This window comes from Crocodylus siamensis, chromosome 1 (genome assembly GCF_052110815.1).
Source record: "Crocodylus siamensis isolate JL-2025a chromosome 1, ASM5211081v1, whole genome shotgun sequence".
In the NCBI taxonomy this organism is placed as follows: domain Eukaryota; kingdom Metazoa; phylum Chordata; order Crocodylia; family Crocodylidae; genus Crocodylus; species Crocodylus siamensis.
Genome location: NC_143395.1, coordinates 316,412,850 through 316,437,410, shown reverse-complemented (window position 1 = coordinate 316,437,410; position 24,561 = coordinate 316,412,850). Strand labels below are relative to the sequence as shown.

General features: G+C 46.6%; 1 protein-coding gene across 4 annotated transcripts in view; it reads right to left on the bottom strand.

Moving 5' to 3' along the window:
• The window catches only part of NALCN (sodium leak channel, non-selective), a 486,033-nt gene that overhangs the window by 223,752 nt on the left and 237,720 nt on the right, over window positions 1-24,561 (bottom strand). For all 4 annotated transcript variants that reach the window (XM_090022644.1, XM_090022651.1, XM_090022634.1 and 1 more), the window contains one exon: window positions 3,565-3,696. In XM_090022644.1, the coding sequence (XP_089878770.1) occupies window positions 3,565-3,696 (132 nt within the window). The remainder of the gene's footprint in view (window positions 1-3,564; window positions 3,697-24,561) is intronic.

The window sequence follows — 24,561 nt, the reverse complement described above, 5'->3', positions numbered from 1 at the left end:
CAAGGTGGAGAACCTTGCATTTTTTGGCGTTAAACACCATCAGGTTCTCGTCTGCCCATTTGCTGAGCTTGTCCAGGTCAGCCTGCATCACCCACCTATCTTCTGGCGTGGATGCTTTGCCCCAAAGTTTGGTGTCATCGGTGAACTTGGCCAGTCCACTCCTGACTCCAATGTCCACATCATCAATGAAGATGTTGAACAGTATGGGTACAAGGACAGAGCCTTGAGGGACCCCACTGGTCACAGGGCACCACGATGAGTCACTGCCATCAATTACAACCCTCTGGGTCTGACCACGGAGCCAATTTCCCAGCCAGCGGATCATGGTGGAGCCAAGGCCACAACTGGCCAGTTTGGCCAAGAGGTGATCATGGGATACCAGATCAAAAGCTTTTTTGAAGTCAAGATATATGACATCAATCTCTTCTCCCTCATCCAGGTGATAGGTCACCTGGTCATAGAAGATCATCAGCGAACTTGGCCAGTCCGCTCCTGACTCCAATGTCCACATCCTGACCTTGGAAGATCATCAAGTCCAGCCCCCTGACCAAAGGGCAGGAAGTCAGATGGGGTCATAGGTTCCCAGAAAGAGAAGCATCCTATTTGCTCTTAAAGGTGTTCAATGTAGGTGCTTGAACCACCTCCAATGGCAGGCTGTTCCAGAACTTGGGGGCTGGGACAGTAAAGAAATTCTTCCTTATGTCCAGCCTGAAAAGGTCTCACAGTAGTTTATGGCCGTTGGACCTTGTCATCCCTTGGGGCGCTCTGGTGAACAAACGTTTCCCCAGATCCTGGTGGTCACCCGATAAACTTATGGGTGGCCATCAGCTCACACCTAAGCCTGCACTTTTCCAGACTAAAGAGCCCCACAGCTCTCAGCCTGTTGTCCTAAGGTCTGTTTTCCTGACCTCTGACCATGCGTGTGGCTCTTCTCTGGACCCTCTCAAGCTTCTCCACATCCTTTTTGAATTGTGGAGCCCAAAACTGGACGCAGTACTCCAGCTGCGGCCTCACCAAGGCTGAGTACAAGGGGAGAATGACGTCCCGGGATTTGCTTGAGAAGCATCTATGGATGCAAACCAGTGTTTTGGTCAATTTAGTAGCCGCAGCATCGCATTGAAGGCTCATGTTCATCTTGTGGTCAATGATGACTCCCAAGTCTCTTTCTTCCATAGTGCTAGCCAGCGTAGCACTGCCGAGCCTATAAGGATTCTGCAGGGTTTTCTTCCTAAGATGGAGAACCTTGCATTTTTCAGTGTTAAACACCATCAGGTTGTCATCCACCCACTGGCTGAGCCTGGATGGCCCACCTGTTTTCTGGTGTGGATGCTTTGCCCCAAAGTTTGCTGTCATCAGCGAACTTAGCCAGTCCACTCCTGACTCCAATGTCCAGATCATTAATGAAGATGTTGAACAATATGGGTCCAAGGACAGAGCCTTGGGGGACCCCACTGGTCACAGGGCACCATGATGAGTGACTTCCATCAATTACTATCCTCTGGGTCCGGCCATAGAGCCAATTTTCCAGCCAGTGGATCATGGTGGAGCCAAGGCCAGAATTGGCCAGTTTTGCCAAGAGGTGATCATGGGATACCAGATCAAAGGCTTTTCTGAAGTCAAGATATATGACATCAATCTCTTCTCCCTTGTCTAGATGATAGGTCACATGGTCGTAGAAGGAAATGAGATTGGTCAAGCAAGACCTACCTTCAACAAACCCGTGCTGGCTATACCTCAGGATGTTGGCATTGGCCAGTCCATTAAGGATTGCCTCTTTAATAAACTTTTCTAAGATCTTCCCCTGGATAGAAGTCAGGCTGATGGGCCTATAGTTAGCTGGATCCACTTTCCTCAATTTCTTGAAGATAGGCATTACATTGGACTTCTTCCAGTCTTTGGGCACTACACCAGAGCACCAGGAGTTTTCAAAGATCTGTGCCAGGTACTGGGCTATGATGCTCACCAGCTCCTTGAGTACCCTGGGGTGTAGGTAGTCAGGGCTGGCTGACTTGAAGGTATCCAGCTTCTCAAGATGTTCCTTCACGAGGTCAGCATTTATGGAGGGCAGGGTATCGCCCTCACCCAGACCTCCCTGTCCAGTAGCAGGCATGGGCGTCCCATGGGACTGATGAAACACTGATGCAAAGCACCCATTTAATAGGTTGGCTTTTTCCTGGGCGTCAGTTGTCAGCTGGCCCATCTGGTTCAGCAGGGGTCCAATGTTGCCTTGCTTTTTCTCTGGCTCCCCACATATCTGAAAAAGGACTTTTTATTGTCCTTGATGCCTGAAGCTAGTTGGAGTTCAGTTGCAGCCTTGGCTTTCCTGGTTTGCTCCCTGCAGGACCGGATCAGTGCAGAATAATCCTCCTTGGAGGAGAATCCTGTCCTCCATCCTTTGTAGGCTTTTCTTTTTACCTTAGGATGTCTGCTAGGTCCCTAGAGAGCCAGGGGGGCTGCTGTTCCCTCTTGCTGCCTTTCCTCTGAGATGGAACAGACTTAGCTTTTGCATTGAGGATCGTTCCCTTGAGGAGCAACCACTCTTCTTGAACTCCCCTCCCCCTGGGGTCATGGTCCCTTAGGGCCTCACTGACAAGCCTCCTGAGCTTGTCAAAGTTGGCTTTTCTGAAGTCAAGGACTTCTGTGTTGCTGACTGACTTGCCAGCTTTATGGCGGATTGTGAAGTTGGTCAACTCGTGGTCGCTGTCACCCAACTTCCCATGAATCCCTAGGTCGCAGATTAGGTCATCCCCTGTAGCCAGTACCAGGTCGAGCAGAGCTTTGCCTTTTGTTGGCACATAGACTTCTTGAGTCAGGTAGAGGTCATCCATGCATGAGAGGAAGCTTTGAGTTAAGTCCCAATGACTTCAATTAAACTGTTAGGTTTTTTTAAATTGGTCTATATAAAATTAAAAGACACATATGCAGGGTTTAGGCATAATACCACAGTAAAATCCCAGCAGCTTTAAAATAATCATTCAAACAAGTATTTGGCAAGATAACCACCTACAACAATTCCCCTTTCCACCTCTCCATCATTTTCGCAACACAGCCTCAGTCTTTTCCAGTTCCCACTATCTACACTATATTTTGCAGTATTTCCAGAAAGTTTCCAAAGTTGAGCTATCTGGAGCACTAACCTGGATATACTTAAGAATAGGTACTTAAATGTTTTCCTGAACCAAGATGTTTTCCAAAATTAAAATTGCAGAATTTAAGAGGTACAGTCTTTGTTATTTTGGTTTAGGAAGACTACATTTTTCTGTCTATTGTACTTATGCTGGAAAAAAACCAAAGAAAACAACTTAGCAGCCGTGCATTGCCTGAAGAGGTTATACTCAAGCCTCAGCTCATTACCACTGACATTTTGTTTGAGGAAATTACCTTTTAAAAGGCTGCAAAATAGGGCTGTCAGCCACTGTCAGACAGAAGAACTTGAATAAGTTAGCAAAGAATTCTCAGAGTGCTTAAGGGAATAAAAAATGGCATGCTAAAAGTTGTTTGACATTCACATTCTTTGCTTTTTCATAATGGAAAAAATCTGGATAGTAAAGTCAGGCCACTCACCTCAGCTAGGTAAAATTCATCATACTGTCTCTTGAAAGTCTCTCCTTTGTAATAATTACTAGCAGCAACAATGACGTCTACCGCCACCATGCTCAGTATGAACATGTGAAACACTGATGATCTCATCAGTTTCTGTAGAGGAAAAATGAAACATTATAATAAGAAAGAGTTAATTACATGCACAAAAATATTGATTACATTGTCATAACTTCCCTCTAGTCATAAATGTATGGATTGTAGAAAGCTTCTTAAAGCAGATTTTAAATTACTGTTTATTTTAATTTTGTTTTACATGCATAGTTTGTACTATATATAAGTGGGTATGAAAGTGCTGTTTAAAAGTGTTTTAATGAATTTGCAGCTGTTTTAAAGAAGACAAAATGCATCACTTCTGGATGGTCCAAATTTATAGGTACCCACAGTAATTTGCCTGTACGCAAACTACTATAGGTTTGTTTATTTCTTCTATTAACCTTTCCAACAGACTACAAAGGTCAATGTTTCAGAATGTGGCCTCATAAACAACCAACCTTCCACACATGGTTGCTGTGCGCTGTCAATTTTCTACAAACTTCAGAATTCAAGCTTGTAAAACCAATTTGCATGAACAAGATGCACATGCATGTATGTTCTTTTATTTTGGGGCATGAAACTTATGAAGAGTGCTCATGCAGATGAAAGTTAATTTAGTTTGCCTCTAATTTATCCTTTAAAAGTTTCAAGTGAAGAATTCCCGGTAAATGAAATCCCAACACCATGGAACAACAACTCCTATTTTTCACTTTCTTCTTCTACCTATCTTGCATCACCTGTGTGGGAGAATTTAATTAACTGAAACATTTGGTAATGCTGAACCTGAAATGTGGAGGTAAACAAAATGAACTGGGGGAGTAAAACCAAAAATACAATATTTATGCACATAACATGCTCTCACTTCCTTAAAAAATCATCCCTCCACAATTTGGGTGCATGTCTTCAGTGTGGAAGCTGGTTTCCTGCACCAGAATTAAAACAAGTTTTGGCTGCCACAGGCAGTGCTTTTCTTCTAGCCCTGGAGAAAGGGGTAGTGGGCAGCCTTCAAGGCCACAGCTAATTTTAACCCTATGGCCTCTGAGCAGTAGTACTGTGGTTCTGAAGCTTCAGCTAGAGGTCCACCCTGTCTTTCTGGAGACGGTATTCAACCATATTGAGTATATGCTGTGGCAGTTAAAATATTGAAAAATCTTTTTTTCTCCACTCTTTTTTTCCCTAAAACAATGATTATTATTTTTGGGGTGCATGGTATGTGAGTAACTATGATTACATTAATGCATAGATTTTATACCTCTTCACTTATTTTTCAAAGTTACTATTTTCTAGTCAGGAAGACATGCAATTAGGCATATGACACTGCAAACAATTGTCTCAGTGGAAACAAGCTTTAGTAAATATAGAAACACATACTGCAAAATATGGTGATGAAGAAGTCCTCATCAGTATTAGAGTTCATAAGGCAATACTAAAATGTTAAATGCAAAACTTAACACTGGAGTAAATACTGAGCTGATTTTGTAAATAAATAATACTTAATTTAAAGGTGATTGTCTGGAATTGTTTATTTCTACAACATGTATGATTCACTTCAGGTAGCTCTGTATCTGTTAAATTTATGTTTCACCATGTTCTCTACTGATATTTAGTCTCTGCCTATTTTACAATGTTTTTCTAATAAATATAAAATTCCTTCATAGTAAGAAAACATGGTTTAAACTGTTAGTTAGTTGATAAGAGTAACTAATAGGTATAATTTTAAAATGCATCTTTGTCTTTCTTTATAAGAAATCATAAGTAAAATAATGGTGATATCCAGAATGTGCGCAGAGGGTTGGTTAAGATGAACTTCGGCATCCCTTCTAGCCCTATGATTCTGTTAGTCTCTCCTAGATTTTATAGACATTAGGGCTGGAAAGGACCTCGGAAGATCATTGAGTCCAGCCCACTGCCCAAAGGGCAGGAAGTCAGCTGGGGTCATAGGATCCCAGCAAGATAAGCATCCAATTTACTCTTGAAGGTGTTCAATGTAGGCGCTTGAACCACCTCCACTGGCAGACTGTTCCAGACCTTGGGGGCTCGGACAGTAAAGAAATTCTTCCTTATGTCCAGCCTGAAACGGTCTTGCAGGAGTTTGTGACCGTTCGACCTAGTCATCCCTTGGGGCACTCTGGTGAACAGGCGTTCCCCCAGATCCTGGTGGTCACCCCTGATAAACTTTTAGGTGGCCATCAGATCACCCCTGAGCCTGCGCTTTTCCAGGCTAAAGAGTCCCATGGCTCTCAGCCTGTCATCGTAAGATCTGTTTTCCTGACCTCTGATCATACACATGGCTCTTCTCTGGACTCTCTCAAGCTTCTCCACATCCTTTTTGAATTGTGGAGCCCAAAACTGGACGCAGTACTCCAGCTGCAGCCTCACTAAGGCTGAGTACAAGGGGAGAATGACGTCCCGGGATTTGCTCGAGAAGCATCTGGTCACAGGGCACCATGACGATTGACTTCCGTCAATTACCACCCTCTGGGTCCGACCAAGGAGCCAATTTCCCAGCCAGTGGATTGTGGTGGACCCAAGGCCACAACTGGCCAGTTTTGCCAAGAGGTGATCATGGGATACCAGATGGAAGGCTTTTTTGAAGTCGATATATGACATCAATCTCTTCTCCCTTGTCTAGGTGATAGGTCACCTAGTCATAAAAGGAAATGAGATTGGTCAAGCAAGACCTACCTGCAACAAAGCCGTGCTGCCTATACCTCAGGATGTTGGCGTTGGGCAATCCATTAAGGATGGCCTCTTTAATAAACTTTTCTAAGATCTTCCCCAGGATAGAAGTCAGGCTGATGGGCCTATAGTTAGCTGGATCCACTTTCCTCAATTTCTTGAAGATAGGCATTACATTGGACTTCTTCCAGTCTTTGGGCACTACACCAGAGCACCAGGAGTTTTCAAAGATCTGTGCCAGGTACTGGGCTATGATGCTCACCAGCTCCTTGAGTACCCTGGGGTGTAGGTAGTCAGGGCTGGCTGACTTGAAGGTATCCAGCTTTTCAAGATGTTCCTTCACGAGGTCAGCATTTATGGAGGGCAGGGTATCGCCCTCACCCAGACCTCCCTGTCCAGTAGCAGGCATGGGCGTCCCATGGGACTGATGAAACACTTCCAGGCTTCAGGCACTACACCAGAGTGCCAGGAATTTTCAAAGATCCATGCCAGAGGCTGGGCTATGATGCTCGCCAGCTCCTTGAGTACCCTGGGGTGTAGATAATCAGGGCCAGCTGACTCGATGGTATCCAGCCTCTCAAGGTGTTCCTTTATGAGGTCAGCATTGGTAGAGGGGAGAGGATCTCCCTGTCCTGTAGTGAGCATGGATGTCCCATGGGACTGATGAAAGACCGACGCAAAGTACCCATTTAATAGGTTGGCTTTTTCCTGGGTGTCAGTTGTCAGTTGCCCCATCTGGTTCACCAGGGGTCCAACGTTGCCCTTGCTTTTACTCTGGCTCCCCACATATCTGAAAAAGGACTTTTTATTGTCCTTGATGCTAGAAGCTAGTTGGAGTTCAGCTGCAGCCTTCACTTTCCTGGTTTGCTCCCTGCAGGACCGGATCAGTGCAGAATATTCCTCCTTGGAGGTGAATCCCATCCTCCATCCTTTGTAGGCCTTTCTTTTTAACCTCAGGATGTCTGCTAGATCCCTAGAGAGCCAGGGGGGCTGCTATACCCTCCTGCTGCCTTTCCTCCGAGATGGAATTGAATTGGCTTATGCACTGAGGATGCACCCTTGAGGAACAACCACTTTTCCTGGCCTCCCCTCCCCCTGGGGTCGTGGTTCTTTAGGGCCTAACTGACAAGCCTCCTGAGCTTGTCAAAGTCAGCTTTCCTGAAGTCAAGGACTTCTGTGTTGCTGACTGACTTACCAGCTTTATGGCGGATGGTGAAGGTGATCAGCTCGTGGTCACTGTCACCCAGCTTCCCATCGATCCCTAGGTCACCGATTAGGTCATCCCCAGTAGCCAGTACCAGGTCGAGCAGCACTTTACCTTTCGTTGGCCTGTAGACTTCTTGAGTCAGGTAGAGGTCATCCACGCATGACAGGAAGCTTTGTGACCACTGAGATTTTGCTGAGTGATCCTCCCAAGAGATGTCTGGGTAACTGAAGTCTCCTATGACAACCATGGTCCTGGAGCATGTGGCCTGAGCTAGTTCCCGGGCGAACTCCTGGTCAAGCTCTTGACTTTGGGTCGGAGGTCTGTAGTATACTCCCACTGTTGTGTCCCCTGTGCTGTGTTCCCCATGGATTTTAACCCGGCGGGTCTCCAGTTGTCTACCCTGGTTGCCAACATCAGCTTGCAGGGACACGTAGCTTGCCTTAACATAGAGAGCTACACCCCCACCCTTTTTATCCCCTTTATCTCTCCTGTACAGGGTCTAGCCATCAATACCCACGGTCCAGTCATGGGTGGAGTCCCACCAGGTCTCTGTTATCCCTATGACATTGTAATTATTTGTGTTAAGTAGGAGGATGAGTTCCTCCTGCTTATTTCCCAAGCTCCTGGCATTTGTGTACAGGCAGGCAGGTACAGGGGTTCTTGTCTTGCCCCCAGATTGTACCAGGTCTGGGGCTGGGGTGGGATCCCTTATGTGCCTTGGCCTGCTGGCTTTGCAAGGGCCACTCAGTGGGCCAGCAGTGGCAGCAGTCTCCCCAACCCCTGGCGGGCTTAGTTTAAAGCCCAGTGGAGCAGGTCAGCCAGTCTAGCTGAGAAGAGCCTCTCCCTCCTCCTCCATCTCTTCTCAGCAGGTCGCTGCCTCTCTTGCCAAAGAGTGGGCTGTGGTCTTGGAAGCCAAAGCCTTCCCGATGACACCAGCACCAGAGTCTTTGGTTCACTACCTGGATCCTCCTCTCCCTCCTCAGCCCATATCCCGAGACTGGGAGGATCGACGAGAACACCACCACCAAACCTATCCTTCACCAAATCCTTGCTAATCCTAACGGGTAGAAAATTCCTTTCTGACCCCAAATGTTCATTTGACTCTGTGTGTATAAGGAAGATGCTTCCCAGGGGTTGTGACCCAAAAGCAGGTCTCAAGAATATATGAAAGGGTCACAAACAAACTTTAAACATGGATTCCCCTTTAAAGGGGAAAAAATGGGAAACTGTGGCTTTTCCCTTGCAGGCTGGCAGAGTTCCATCCTCCAAGGGTCTGCTCAGGGGGCCCCCATGCCCCACACACACCCCACCCTCCCACACACACCTATGGGGGTGGGGAGCAGTGAGTTGGGAGTGAGGGACACTGGATCAGGACTGGCCATCAATGTTTACAAATGGGTCCTGGTACAAAAATGTTGAGAACCACTGCTCTACTTTAACCCCCCTGCTTAAGGCAGGATCACCCCTTTCTGAACTTGAGAATTATCTAAGTAATATCAGCAGGGCCAAATGTAGCCAAACTCCTACCTCTAGTGCTTTAGTGAAGAAGAAAAAAGTCAAATAAAACATTCCTAGGAGGAAAAAAAAATCTTCCTGGCCCTACAAGTGACCAGCAAAAGCCCTGAAGCATATGGTTATTTACTTCCTATGTGCAGCTTGCTTCATAGTTTCATAGTTTCTAGGGTCAGAAGGGACCAGAGCAGATCATCTAGTCCGACCTGCTGCCATGGCAGGAAAGAATACTGGGGTCATATGACCCCATCAAGATGTTCATCTAACCTGCTCTTAAACAGCCCCAGGGTAGGAGCCTGTACCACTTCTCTTGGAAGCTGGTTCCAGACCCTAGCTGCCCTGACCGTGAAGTAGCGCCTCCTGATTTCTAACCTAAACCTACCCTCTGCCAGTTTGTGACCATTATTCCTGGTCACTCCTGGCGGTGCTCGGGGGAGCAGGGATGCCCCCAATGCCTCTGATCCCCCCTGAATAGTTTATAACAGGCCACTAGATCCCCCCTCAGCCTTCTCTTTTGGAGGCTGAACAGGTTCAGGACCCGTAGCCTCTCCTCATAGGGTCTGCCCTGTTGTCCCCTGATCATACGAGTGGCCCTCCTCTGGACCCTCTCCATGCTGTTGACATCCCTCTTGAAGTGTGGCGCCCAGAACTGGATGCAATACTCCAACTGCGTCCTGACGAGTGCCACATAGAGGGGGAGGATCACCTCTTTGGACCTGCTCAAGATGCATCTGTGGATGCATGCCAAGGTGCGGTTGGCCTTCCTTACTGCCTCTCCACACTGCTGGCCCATGTTCATCTTGGAGTCAATGACGACCCCCAGATCCCTTTCCGCCTCCATGCTGACAAGAGGAGAGTTCCCCAACCTGTAGGTATGGTGCCGGTTGTTCCTCCCGAGGTGCATCACCTTGCACTTGTCTGTGTTGAAACCCATCCTATTCTCGTCCGCCCACCCTTGTAACCTGTCGAGGTCTGATTGTAGCCTGTTGCATCCTTCCAATGTGCCCAAGTCCCCCAACATCTTAGTGTCATCAGCAAATTTGAACAGGGTGCTTTTTACCCCCTCATCCAAATCGTTACTGGCCCCGCTCTCCCCAAGACAAAGCGAAAGGTGTTTGTTGTGGGAGACTCCATCCTGCGGGGCACTGAGGGGGCAATCTGCCGCCCTGACCCCTTAACCCGGAAAGTCTGCTGCTTCCCGGGGGCCCGCATCCGAGACATTGTGGAGAGGATCCCGCAGCTCCTCCGGCCTACAGACCACTACCCCATGCTTCTGATTCATGTGGGCACCAATGACACGGCTCGGAGCACCCCCAGCCAGGTCATGAGGCGCTACAGGGAGTTGGGAGCGGGGCTTAGGGGTCTGCGAGCTTAGGTGGTGTTTTCGTCGATCCTCCCAGTCTCGGGCTATGGGCTGAGGAGGGAGAGGTGGATCCATGCGGTGAACCAAAGACTGCGGCGCTGGTGTTATTGGGAAGGCTTTGGCTTCCATGACCACAGCCTGCTCTTTGGAGAGAGAGGCAGCGAGCTGCTGGGAAGAGATGGCCTCCACCTCTCTCCCCTGGGGAGGAGGCTCTTCTCAGCCAGCCTGGCTGACCTGCTCCACCGGGCTTTAAACTAAGCCCGCTGGGGGATGGGGGGACTACTGCCCCTGCTGGCCCACTGAACGGCCCTTGCAAAGCCAGTGGACCAAGGCACTTAAAGGGGTACTTAAGGGAGCCCACCCCTGCCCCAGCCCTGGTACAATCTGTGGGCAAGGCAAGAGCCCCCAAGGGCACACTTGCCTGCTTGTAAACTAATGCCAGGAGCCTGGGCAACAAGCAGGAGGAGCTCGTCCTCCTGCTCAGTGCAAAGAAATATGATGTCATTGGGATAACGGAGACCTGGTGGGACTCCACCCATGACTGGACCACGGGGATAGAGGGCTATACCCTGTACAGGAGGGATTGTGTTGACAAAAGGGGCGGGGGTGTAGCTCTCTATGTGAAGGAAAGCTACATGTCCCTGCAAGCTGATGTTGGCGACCGGCATGGACAGCTAGAGACCCTCCGGGTAAAAATTCATGGGGAATTCGGCACAGGGGACACAACGGTGGGAGTCTACTACAGACCTCCCACTCAAAGTCCCGAGCTTGACCAGGAGTTCGCCCGGGAACTGACTGAGGCCGCTTGCTCCAGAACCTTGGATGTCATGGGTGACTTCAATTACCCGGACATCTCGTGGGAAGATCACTCAGCTAAATCTGAGCGGGCGCAAAGCTTTCTCTCATGCGTGGATGACCTCTACCTGACTCAAGAAGTCTATGGGCCAACGAGAAGCAAAGCGCTGCTCGACCTGGTACTGGCTACGGGGGACGACCTAATCGGCGACCTAGTGATTGATGGGAAGTTGGGTGACAGCGACCACGAGCTGATCACCTTCACCATCCGCCGTAAAGCTGGCAAGTCAGTCAGCAACACAGAAGTCCTTGACTTCAGAAAAGCCGACTTTGACAAGCTCAAGAGGCTTGTCGGTCAGGCCCTCAGGGACCATGACCCCAGGGAGTTGGGAATTCAAGAAGAGTGGTTGCTTCTCAAGGAAGCGATCCTCAGTGCACAAGCTAAATCTATTCCAACACGGAGGAAAGGCAGCAAGAAGGCACAGCAGCCCCCCTGGCTCTCCAGAGACCTAGCGGACTTACTGTGGCTAAAAAGGAAAGCCTACAAAGGATGGAGGACGGGATTCACCTCCAAGGAGGATTACTCCGCGCTGGTCCGGTCCTGCAGGGACCAAACCAGGAAAGCCAAGGCTGCAACTGAACTCCAACTAGCTTCAGGCATCAAGGACAACAAAAAGTCCTTTTTCAGATATGTGGGGAGCCGGAGGAAAAGCAAGGGCAATGTTGGACCCCTGTTAAACCAGATGGGGCAACTGAGAACTGACGCCCAGGAAAAAGCCAACCTATTAAATAGGTACTTTGCATCAGTCTTTCATCAGTCACACGGGATGCCCATGTCTGCTATGGGACAGGGAAATCTGCGTGAGGGGGATCCCCTACCCTCCATCAATGCTGACCTCATGAAGGAACACCTTGAGAAGCTGGATACTTTCAAGTCACCTGGCCCTGACAACCTGCACCCCAGGGTACTCAAGGAGCTGGCGAGCGTCATAGCCCAGCCCCTGGCACGGGTCTTTGAAAACTCCTGGTGCTCTGGTGTAGTGCCCGAAGACTGGAAGAAGGCCAATGTGGTGCCGATCTTCAAAAAAGGGAGGAGAGTGGATCCGGCTAACTACAGGCCCATTAGCCTGACTTTTATCCTGGGGAAGATCTTAGAAAAGTTTATTAAGGAGGCCATCCTTGATGGACTGGCCCAGGCTAACATTCTAAGGGACAGCCAGCATGGGTTTGTTGCGGGTAGGTCTTGTTTGACCAATCTCATTTCCTTCTATGACCAGGTGACCTATCACCTGGACAAGGGAGAAGAGATTGATGTCATATATCTTGACTTCAAAAAAGCTTTTGATCTGGTATCCCATGATCACCTCTTGGCCAAACTGGCCGGTTGTGGCTTTGGCTCCACCACGATCCACTGGCTGGGAAATTGGCTTCGTGGTCGGACCCAGAGGGTTGTGATTGATGGCAGTCACTCATCATGGTGCCCTGTGACCAGTGGGGTCCCTCAAAGCTCTGTCCTGGGACCCATACTGTTCAACATCTTCATTAATGATGTGGACATTGGAGTCAGGAGTGGACTGGACAAGTTCGCCGATCACACCAAACTTTGGGGCAAAGCATCCACGCCAGAAGATAGGCGGGTGATCCAGGCTGACCTGGACAAGCTCAACAAATGGGCAGACGAGAACCTCATGGTGTTTAACACCGAAAAATGTAAGGTTCTCCACCTTGGGAGGAAAAACCTGCAGCACCCTTATAGGCTCGGCAGTGCTACGTTGGTTAGCACTACAGAAGAAAAAGACTTGAGGGTCGTCATTGACCACAAGATGAACATGAGCCTCCAATGCAATGTTGCGGCTAGTAAAGCGACCAAAATGCTGGCGTGCATCCATAGATGCTTCTTGAGCAAATCCCGGGACGTCATTCTCCCCTTGTACTCAGCCTTAGTGAGGCTGCAGCTGGAGTACTGCGTCCAGTTTTGGGCTCCACAATTCAAAAAGGATGTGGAGAAGCTTGAGAGAGTCCAGAGAAGAACCACGTGTATGATCAGAGGTCAGGAAAACAGATCTTACGATGACAGGCTGAGAGCCATGGGACTCTTTAGCCTGGAAAAGCGCAGGCTCAGGGGTGATCTGATGGCCACCTAAAAGTTTATCAGGGGTGACCACCAGGATCTGGGGGAACGCCTGTTCACCAGAGTGCCCCAAGGGATGACTAGGTCGAACGGTCACAAACTCCTGCAAGACCGTTTCAGGCTGGACATAAGGAAGAATTTCTTTACTGTCCGAGCCCCCAAGGTCTGGAACAGTCTGCCAGTGGAGGTGGTTCAAGCGCCTACATTGAACACCTTCAAGAGTAAATTGGATGCTTATCTTGCTGGGATCCTATGACCCCAGCTGACTTCCTGCCCTTTGGGCAGGGGGCTGGACTCGATGATCTCCCGAGGTCCCTTCCAGCCCTAATGTCTATGAAATCTATGAAATCTATGTTGAACAGTGTGGGCCTGAGGACCGAGCCCTGCAGGACCCCCACTGCCCACGTCCTTCCAGGTTGAGAAGGACCCATCCACTACCACCCTCTGGGTGCGGCCCACCAGCCAGTCGGTGACCCATTTGACTCTGTGGGTGTCTACACCGCAGCCCCCCAGTTTCTTAATGAGAACAGGGTGAGAGACAGTGTCAAAAGCGTTCCGGAAGTCCGGGAAGATTATATCGACTGCTACCCCTGCATCTAATGATCTGGTGATCTGATCGTAAAAGGCCACCAGGTTGGTCTGACACGACCTGTCACTGATGAACCCATGTTGGTTGCCCCTAAGCATGCAGTCCCCTGCTGGCCCCTCCTGGATGTGTTGAAGCATAATTTACTTGAACAGCTTGCCTAACCGGGCTATAGTTTCCTGGGTCCTCCTTCCTGCCTTTTTTGAAGATGGGGACCACGTTGGCCCTCTTCCAGTCCTCCGGTACCTCACCAGAGCACCACGAGTGCTCATAAAGTTGTGCCAGGGGACTTGCAATGACCTCAGGCAGTTCCTTTAGAACTCTAGGGTGGAGATCATCCGGGCCAGCTGACTTGAATACATCCAACCCCTCCAGAAGCTCCCTAACTAAATCCTCGCTAACCCGTGGCCCAGGTGTGCCTCCCCAGGGGCCCGAGGGGGGCCCAGCAGGGAGGTGGCTGTTCTGGTCCCTACTTAGGAAGACGGAGGCAAAGAAATCGTTAAACATGTTAGCTTTGCCTGGTGTGACGACCAAGTTTCCCATGGTGTCCTGCAAGGGCCCCACATTACCCGGGACCTTCTTTTTACCCCCTATGTATTTAAAAAAGGACTTCTTATTGTCCTTAATCTGGGAAGCTACCCCCAGTTCCATCTCTGCCTTGGCTTTCCTAACTACCCCCCTACATCCCCGAGCAACTACAGAATAGTCCTCCCTGGTGATGACCCCTTCTTTCCATTGGGTATAAGCCTCCTTTTTAGCAAGGAGACATTCCCGGATGCTTTTGGTGAGCCACAGAGGCTTGTGCTCTCCTGCTCCCTTTGATCCTCATTGGGATTACCTTCCTTTGGGCTTGGAGGATCATCTCCTTAAGGAGCGACCACTCTCCTTGGACACCTGGCTCCCCTCCCCTACGGGACCTCAGCGCTTCTCCAACTATCCTCCTTAGCTCGTTGAAGTCTGCCCTCCTAAAATCTAGGGCCGCTGCCTTACTGCATGCCTTTGCCACCTTGCGCTGGATGGTGAATTCCAGCAGGCGATGATCGCTGTCACCGAGGTGGTCGAGCACCCGCAGCCCCCTCACCAGGTCATCACCCGTGGCCAGCACTAGGTCCAACAAGGCGTCCCCCCGGTGGGGCTGTGCACCTCCTGGGTTAGATGGAGGTCCTGAACTCTGGCCAAGAACCTACATGAGCATTCAGACCTGGCTGACTGTTCTTCCCAGCATATGTCCAGGAAGTTCAGGTCCCCCATGACTACCACATCCTTAGCCTTCACTACCTCTGTGAGCTGACTTAAGAATTCCTAGTCAAGCTCTTCTCCCTGGTTGGGAGGTCTGTAGTAGACTCCCACCATTAAGTCCCTTTCCCCTTGACTGCCTTGTACTCTAACCCAAAGCACTTCAGAGTGCCCCTCCCCTGACTCCTTGCTAATTAATGAGAATGTGTATTCCTCCTTAATATAGAGCGCCATGCTTTCAACCCCATTATGGAGATACCACACATGAGTAACTGAGTCGGGGGGGGGGCACCCGCAGAAGCTGCCAACGGTGGGGGCCCTGTTAGCGGGGCACCAGCCCTACTGACAGCATCAGTGTCAGCTGTGCACCCCCTACCAGTTGCCTATGATACCATATACAAAAATTCACCTATTATGCTCATTAATTGCTTGCTTCAAGAACATCATATAAATCTTCTTATCGCATGTATAGATTACGGCTCCAAGATCACCCAAATACTAGCATACTAGTTCTCTTATAAAATTGCTGAGCTCCATCTTTAAGATCCATGTACTTAGCTACCTTGTTCAGAAAACCACTTGTTTCAAAGCTTCACTTCTCTGATTGGTAGTAATATTCTAATTTCCAATGTTAGTAATGCTTTGTGCAGTCTTAGTAATACTAACTAAAATACTCTAAAAGTGAAATGAAGCTTTTGGTTCATTTTTAAATATCTTCTCCCCAGCACCTCTGAGCTGGAAGAAAAAGATTTAACTACTGGAAGGCTCAGTTCGACTCAGTTCAGCAACCAGCCACCAGGGATTTGGTGTTATAAGAAAACCAGAAGCTGCATGAGATCCAGAGCAGCCAGCTGGTAATGGCAGAATAGCAACTATGAACAGGATACTGAAATAGCAGCCTACTCCTGGCAAATGGGCCAGCACAAATTGCAGCAGGAGGATGTGGTATAGTAACCAGACTACATGAGGGGTGTGGATGACTGCACGTACACAATAGGAAGATGGTATTTGGGAGGCCACAAGGAGTGTGGTAGTGAGTGGGGAGTGCTGGGAAGGGTGGTGGGGGCAATGGGCCCGATTTGTGCTAGTGAGGGCAGGCATAGGTAGGGTATTTACACTAATGTGTAACCTAGAGTGGCTGCACCTTGGTGTAACATGGACTGACTAGATCAGAGATAATTCTGCCCTGGAGTGGCGTAACTTCGAAGCACTAACAAGTATTTAAAATTAGCTTCAGGTATTAATGTGTGGACAAACCAGGTGTAAAGAGCTCCAGAAGCTGCCCAAAATTACCTTGTAACAAGGCCCTTAGAGTCTAAGGAGACCTGTCAAAGGCTAAGGACAATAGAATCTCAGACTTGCACTTCCTACTTCTTGCCCTCAAGCTCATGGTACAGCCAGCATGCTACATGTCAGCTAGATGAGTGTGGTCTATGAGAGTACACACAGTAATGCCATGCAATGGAGTCAGTTATAATAATCTGCTTAGAAGTATAAGAAAATAACTTAGGGAAGGGTCTTAAGAACTGGCAACAACAGCTATTTATAGGCAGGAAAACAAGAAACTACTGTATGAAAGCACTGGACTGAAAAAGAAAGACCCAATCAAATTATACTAGATACTTTCATTACAAAGCATAAAGCAATTGTTTAGACATCAGATAACACCTTCAGGACATATTAAGAACTAGTAAATGAGAGTACAATGTATTTATGTCACTTTTTCTCTTTTACTTATTCAGCCCCTAAATGAAGCATTCTCAAGGAATCCTTCATTTCTGGTGAGGAATACTAGATATATACTTCATTTTCCATTTAATCTTATATGGTTTTCTTTTGACTCATATACTAGTAGATAAAACTTAATCAACAGATTAAAAATGTAAGACTTTGTATTTAAGAATCAAACCTAATCTCAATATATAAATGCAGCTCCCATTGGTATCAATAGTGGACTTGCTTAAGGATTTAATATGGCTCCTAGGGTCACGTTAGCTTGGTGCCCTTTATTAAAGTAAATATGGCTAGTATGTAGCTATAGCTGTGAAGCAGATTCAAGATACACTCTATAAAACATCCACTTTTTTTATAAATCCTTGGTTCCAGGCAGTTACTGTTGGTTTTTAACTGATGACTATTTCTTGAAAACTGAATAAATAGTCCTAGCAGCAAGGGCTTGAGACCAGAACTCCTTTTCTCCTAGGTCATGCCTGACTGGGCTAGCTAGTCATACTCTTTTTTCTTAATTTCCTTCTAACACTATGAATCTTATCTTCTTGGCTGCCCAGTAGAGATGGAGTACCACACCCAGCTTAGCCTATGAACTGCTGGTTAAGACAGTCTTGTTGGATATATGATTTTGAACTTCCTGAGGTTGAGGATGACTGGGACCTAGGTCTCCTACTTCCTATGTGAGCGTTTAACTAGCAGGCTATAGGGAGAAAGGTGGGCACCACCAGCTATGTTTTTAATGAGCTGCATGCATTTTCTCAGGATGAAAAGTTGCCCAATGTTCTCTGCTCCCCCAAAAGTATTCAGGTGTACTTTAGACACCTTCCACAGTGGTTTGGATCCCAACAGAGTTAGGTGGGATTTAGATTTCATAGACATCAGGACTGGAAGGGACCTCGGGAGATCATTGAGTCCAGCCCCCTGCCCAAAGGGCAGGAAGTCAGCTGGGGTCATAGGATCCCAGCAAGATAAGCATCCAATTTATTCTTGAAGGTGTTCAATGTAGGTGCTTGAACCACCTCTGATGGCATTAATGTGGCCAATTTGGATAATTTCTGAGAGTGTGCATTAGCCCCAGCTGAGAACCTCCTAGTGAATCTAGGCATCTCAGTGATTTTCTAGTTGACGGAAGTGTTTTAGTTCCTATTTATGACTCCAATGCCTAAATTCCTCATAAGTCCATTTTAGACCTTGCAAAGTTGATTTAGACTTGCACCTTAGTCCTTTTGAGGATTTGTGATCAGTTTTGCTGGAAAGAATCGCTAGACAGGATCAGATTGCAGTTGTTAATCTACAAGAAGAACTCCAGAGAGTTTTATAAATTAGAATGATTATGACATCACTTCCATGTGTAGGTACAGAGGGAAGATAGCACAGAACAGGATGCAATGCTTTTTTGGGCCTGACTAGAGGATTCAGGTTGCAAGCTGTGATGATAGAAATGGGAGCAAGAAAGAAAATTTGAGAGGAAAGGTGAAAAATGTTGGTCTTCACTGAAATAGGAAATATTAGCTATGTCAAGGCAAAGAACTGGAAAGAAGGAAGCAGGTAAGGGAGCCTGAGGTAGATTCATGAGGAATCGATGTAAATATATTAGTCAAAGGTACATATCTGGATGAGATCATCTAAGGAAAGAGAACAGGGATGAGACAAAAACATAAAAAAATGGAAAGAGAAAATCAGAAGAGGAAGAAATCATGAACACCAAAGAATCTGGCTTTTAAAAAGGTAGAGAGAATAAGACTTGCTCATCTTCTCCTGATGGCTCTCATTGCTCCCTTGGCTCCCCTTCTCTTCATTCTTTCTCCTTCCACCAACACTTTTTATAGCAGCTGGAGAGGAGCAAGTGAGAGAAACCTGTGTATGGAGAATTACTAGACAGCTTCTAGTATCTTGTGATTAGTTCTGATCTTCTCATTTTGAACTTTTTGCTTGAAACTACGAAGCTGCTAGACCATATTTTAGTTTATGATTCAATTGCATTACAAAAAAGTGTTAAAATTTTTCTGTACTGAAGATGTCACTCTAAGTTGCCAAAGACAGAATTCTATTTTTGTTCATATATCTAGCCATCTACCTGGTCATTTTTGGTTCCCACTTTACACTTGGGATGCATAACAACATATGTAGTCTATACACTGGCTGTACATGTACATGTTATATAGGTGCATGTATATCTCAGGCATGTACATACCCAAGTGCAAGTCAAAGAAAAAAAATGAATGAAGGTGGGAAGGAGGAGGACAATGACCCTCCCACATTTTGGGCTTAATAGCTGAGTGGTTAGGCCCAGGAAGCCTGTATGTAAGTGACATCTTTGGCACTTACACAGCTAAAAAAACTGCCATTTAGATGCACAAAGGGAAACAGAATTTCACCCCAAGTAATTGCTAGGCTGCTAAAGGAGCTTTGCAAGTCTATAGTTGAGTATTATAGAGGAAGCGATGAGGAACTGATGTAAAATGACATTTACTTAACATAAGGAAACAAAAGCTGCATAGTAAGTGCTGCATTAGATTAGATTATTTTGAGGCTCCAAAGGCTTAACTTTTAGTCTTGGAAATGCTGCTAGGCAACAAGCAGGTCCTCTGAACATGTCATTAATATGGATGAGGTCTAAAAAGTGTCTAAAAGGGAATCAAAGTGCCTGACCCATTAGTGGGACTAAATCAGTGGGCTATTCAGCCTGTTCCCATGTCTGAATATGTGTCCTTTTCCAGCAAATGTAGCTAGTTTTACTCTGCTAGACAATGAGCTAAGAGAGAAGTTTTTAGCTGTGTTGGCCTGAAGTCTGGCAGAAGGTAAGGTAGATTTGCACCTTATAGACTAACTATATAAAAGATGCATAAGCTTTCACAAGTAGTGGCTTACTTCATTGGATGCTATGAATGGTAATGCAGGAAGCAACGCTTGTAAACAGAAGACAAAAGGTAGGGAAGGGAATAAGAAAAAGAGGAGATGCCAAGGGGGAAGGCAAAGTGAGTAGGAGACAGAAAAACAAAGCAGTTAACTCACTGAGGGATACAGGGGTTATAAAAGCTAATCCAGATAATTGGATAAGAATCCATTATCTTGTTTTACACTGGGGCTGTCCAGCTGGCAGCCCGTGGGCCACATCTGTCCCACAAGGGGTTAAAGTGCTGCCTCTTGTGGGCCAGCTGCCACTGCTCCCATTAGTTCTGCTACTGCACTGGCAGCTGGAGTCTTCGGTGAGAAGTGAAAGAGGCCTAGTAAGCTCACTGCTCATGTGGCATAAGGGAGGGCGGGACTCACCTGTGTGGTGGCAGGAACAGGAGGCTCACACTGTTCACATGCTAACAGCATTGGGGAGGGAAGAGGCTCAGCCACATGACAGCAGCAGCAGGGGGGCTTGTACTGCTTGCACAGCAGCAGTGGGGTGGGGAGGGAGCTTGTATCCACTCTGGCAGCAGTAGGAGGGCATGCACAGTGGTGGCAGTTGGGAGGGCTTGCACTGTTCGCACAGCAAAGGGCCGGCACACAGTGGAGCACTCTGAAGTTGGACAGACCTGGTTTAGACCATACTTAACCCACTTCAGCCTGTTCCTCCCACTTCCGCAATTTCCCATTCAAGTTGGTATTTAAAGTTTTGTTGTTTAAGAACAGAGACTTTGAGGTCAGTGCTCACAAAGCATAGAAAAAGAGGAGGAAAAAGAAAAGAGCACTGCTAGAAGCAGCAAGTTTGGCAGGAGAGAGAAAAACTGAGCTTTTAGCTGTGGGTGTGCATTGGAGCCCTCAAGACTCTGGTATGCTGGGACAGCCAGTCAGCTAGAAGGGAGTGCTGACATTAAACTGCATATTTATAAGCAGAGTTTCAGAAATGAAGGCCTTTATTCAGGCTCTTGATTTGGACACATGCAAATTCTGATACATGCACATAGATTTGTCTCTGTATATATCAAATTGTGCATCAGTTTTGCCTGGTCAAAACCAGGGCATATGAAACTTTGAAAGTAGGTGTGAACTTCTGCAAAATGCATTTTGCTAATTAGGCTCTTAATCAGGAAAAGTCACTAGAAGTTTGTTTCACTACGGTGGAAATGTTGCTGTAGGATCCTTAACTTTTTTGTTTCAAGCTTTTTCATTACCATCTTTAAATTTTAACATTTCATTCATATAGTATTTCACTTTCAATGTATTTAAAAGTTTGATATTTATAACATTAATAGTATAGTAGTAGGTCTGTATCGATAAAGATTTTTGGGCTGATACTAATGGCTGATTATTGACCAGCCATATGGGCCGATACCAATCCAATTGCTGATACGCAGCCCTGCAGCTTGGAGAGCAGTATCTAGCTGGTAAGTCTGTTGGGGGAAAGGGGCATGGGGGAGGGAAAGAGAGTGGGGGGACAGATTGAGGCCCCCATGGTGAGGAAATGAGGCTGGGGCAGGGGCAGGCAATGCACAACCAGGGTAGGGTGTGAGATGGAGCTATGGATGGCTTGTCCAGGGGGTATGGGGACAGCTCCCATTGCTGCACACACCCTGGGGGAGGCCTGGGGGGCATGTGCCCCCTGGATCTGTGCACAGGGCAAGGGTGGGCTGTGTGATGTGTGCCAGTCTCTTCCTGGCAGGGTGGTGGGGTCCTAGTGCTGTGCTGGAAGTGGAAGCTACTGGGGGGGGTGCTACAGCCACCCAAAAATTCACTGTAGCCCCCACTTCCAGCACCACAGCTGCCTGCTCTGTCTCTGCCCACTCCTAGCACAACCCTGGCCCAGCCGTCCCAGCGGGCACAGCCCCGAGCACACAGCCTGTCCTGACTCTGTGCACTGATTCAGGGGGTACATGCTCCCCATGCCTCCACTGGATACCACTAGCCATATTTGTTGCCAGCCCTGGCCATTTCAAGGGGTATTCAGCTTACCTATAGAAGATTAGCTAAAACAGACGGCCATGAAGCCTACTTTTGAGTCACCATAAAGTAAACCTTTACAGGTATTGCAACTGCCACAGTCAGAAAATTCAGGGAAACAAGTAGCAGGCCCAATTAGCTTGACAAGGTAAATAGTCCAAACTTAATATAAATTACAGTTTTAGCTCAAAAATGTTAGTAGCAGTGATATATGTGACTGATGTAACCAGCTGCATTACGGTTAAGTTACATATTATACTATACTAAATCTGTGGACTATAAAGTGGTGGTAAAGTCAGAGCATTCTATGAACAGCTGCACATTAAGGGTTAATACTGTTTCTTGCCTGCACAGTTCTGACTTCCACTAAAGTGCTGATGAGCAGGGACACAGCTAGAAGCCAGGATACCTATGCTTTATTGTTGCTTTCAAGGGGGTGGACAGTTGAAGCAGTGCATCCTGGTATGCTGGAGGACTGTACATTGTTTGTTTTATCTCAGAAGAGCAGATTGAAGTTACCCTAACACAAGCTAGGTAGCACAGGCCAGAGTTAACCATCCCCTAAACTGGCATAACTTTTCGATGCTCAGAGGTCATTTAGCACAAGTTAATGAGCTTTATCATGTGGATATTCACATTTTAAGAGCCCTAAGTATGGAGTATGGTATAAGAAGTGTAACATGTAACATCACCGTTAGATGCAACTGTGTTATAATAGAGATCCTTTTATCCAGTTTCTTATGTAATTTGTAAAAACAAGAGCAACCTTATCACATTAAACAAGAGGGTTGTGCATGGGAAGGGGATGTGCTTGTGGCCCCCTGGCATGTAGTCACATAGTGTGAGTCCTGGGGCCTGTAAACAGAGCAGTGTTCAGCCCCCAAGGGGTGCATCTATATGTGCAATTAATGCAACTGAATATTCTCTGGCTCAGTTTGAGCTGGAATAAACTAATCCTGACATCACTGTCTACACATGCGATTAAGGACAGTAATTTACTGTGCTGCTGCATACTACTTGTATCTGATGGGACTACCTGGCAGCACAGTAAATTAATCTACTGTGCCCTAACTGCCTTGCTCATGTAGACAGTGACACTTTACTGTGCAGTAAATTAGTCTTCTGAGCAGTAAAGCATCTCATGTAGACATGCCCAGCCATTCTGAAGTTGAACAGCAATGTCCTAGGAGATCAATTCCATTGTTCTCTCCCACATACTTCCTGTGCATAGCACATCCACTGGTCTTATATAGTCTTTTTGCATTGTGGAATCTTAATTTGGATTTATATCCTTTAAATGACTAAACTATATGATTCAACTTACAATACATCTGTTTTGCATCTACACTCTAATATTTTACTGTGAAAATTAACTGGTTCTTTAACATTTCTGGATAGACACTTGAAGTGAGGTGTAAGGGAAACTAGAGCTTGTCCCCCACACACCCTGCAGCATATAACTGAGCCTTTAAAATCACTTTGGACCCCAGATTGGCAGTGTGTCATATGGATTATAGATCTTTTCAGAGCACACACCATGGAAAATTTACTGTGCAGACTTGAAAGAAGAGACATAATGCCAGTTTTTGTTCTTGCTTAATTTACTGACCTTTCTCAGCCCTTGACTGTGTCTCTTAAATTGTTAAAGAATAAGATGAAAGAAATGTTCTGAGGCTGTTGCCAGGCAGTTGCATGATGGAAGAATTGTGTGTAATATCAAATTGGACTTAAGATTAGCTTTACAGAGGCAGTTTCAAGTAAAGAGCCTTGGTACTGCCATCAATCATCTACAAGAGTGAAAAGATCCCTGCATTTATTGTGAATCTCTTCTGAAGCTGGCATCCAGGATGACAATACTCACTGTCTCCAGGACACTGTGGAGAATGTGGGCTGAACAGTGCATTACATATGCTATATGACAATGCGTGACATGCCTTTAATAGTTTCAGTACCCTTTGAATGAGGAAACTGAGCATCTGCAACATGATTAAATTGTAATTAAATGGATGCAACAGAAGCAAAATTCCACTCTTTTATTAACTGGTTCCTTTTTACAGCTGGAAAAAATATGGACTTGGTTATTACCGATTACTTGATGTGGAACAGTGAGTGACTTTGCTTACACATGCAAAGCATTTCAGTTCCAAGCTCAAACAGGGACAGCCACACTGGTGTTATAATTTACACTAGCTGGTATGATCCTTAAGTGACCTGGACCATCAGAGGTTTGCCAGAACTCAGTACTTCATGTTCATACCTCCTCTCCCCAGTGCATACTGTAGGGTGAGCTGGAGGCATAAACTGGATTTGCCAGCTCTTTTTCACCAGGGAAATCTACAGTAGGGGAGTCTCAACCTATTCCTTTTACAGTTAGAAAAGCATAAAGGGAACTGAGACTGGATCAAACATATAGCATCATATGAAACTTCAGTCTTTCTACATTACAAGATGAGTTTAAGGGTGGAATCTTGACCTTACTTCCAAATTATTTTTCTGAGTTAAATTTTTCTATTGTGTCAGAAGAGTTATTCATGTGTAAGTCCTTTATAGAACATTGTTTAAAATCTGTAACACATATTGTTTCATAACAAAGTAGGCAAACTTTTCCAACTAAGCTCTGGTCAGTTGAATGGATAAGATATGTGGCTTCTCAGCTCAGTGACACTAAATGTGGCAAGTTGATACTATTCAACTTCACTGTCTGATGTCTATGATGAGAACTATGAAGAAGCCTATATGACACAGGATGCCCTCAATTTAGGTTCTACTGGACAGTAATCTCACCATACTGCAAATGACATTAATTAGCATCT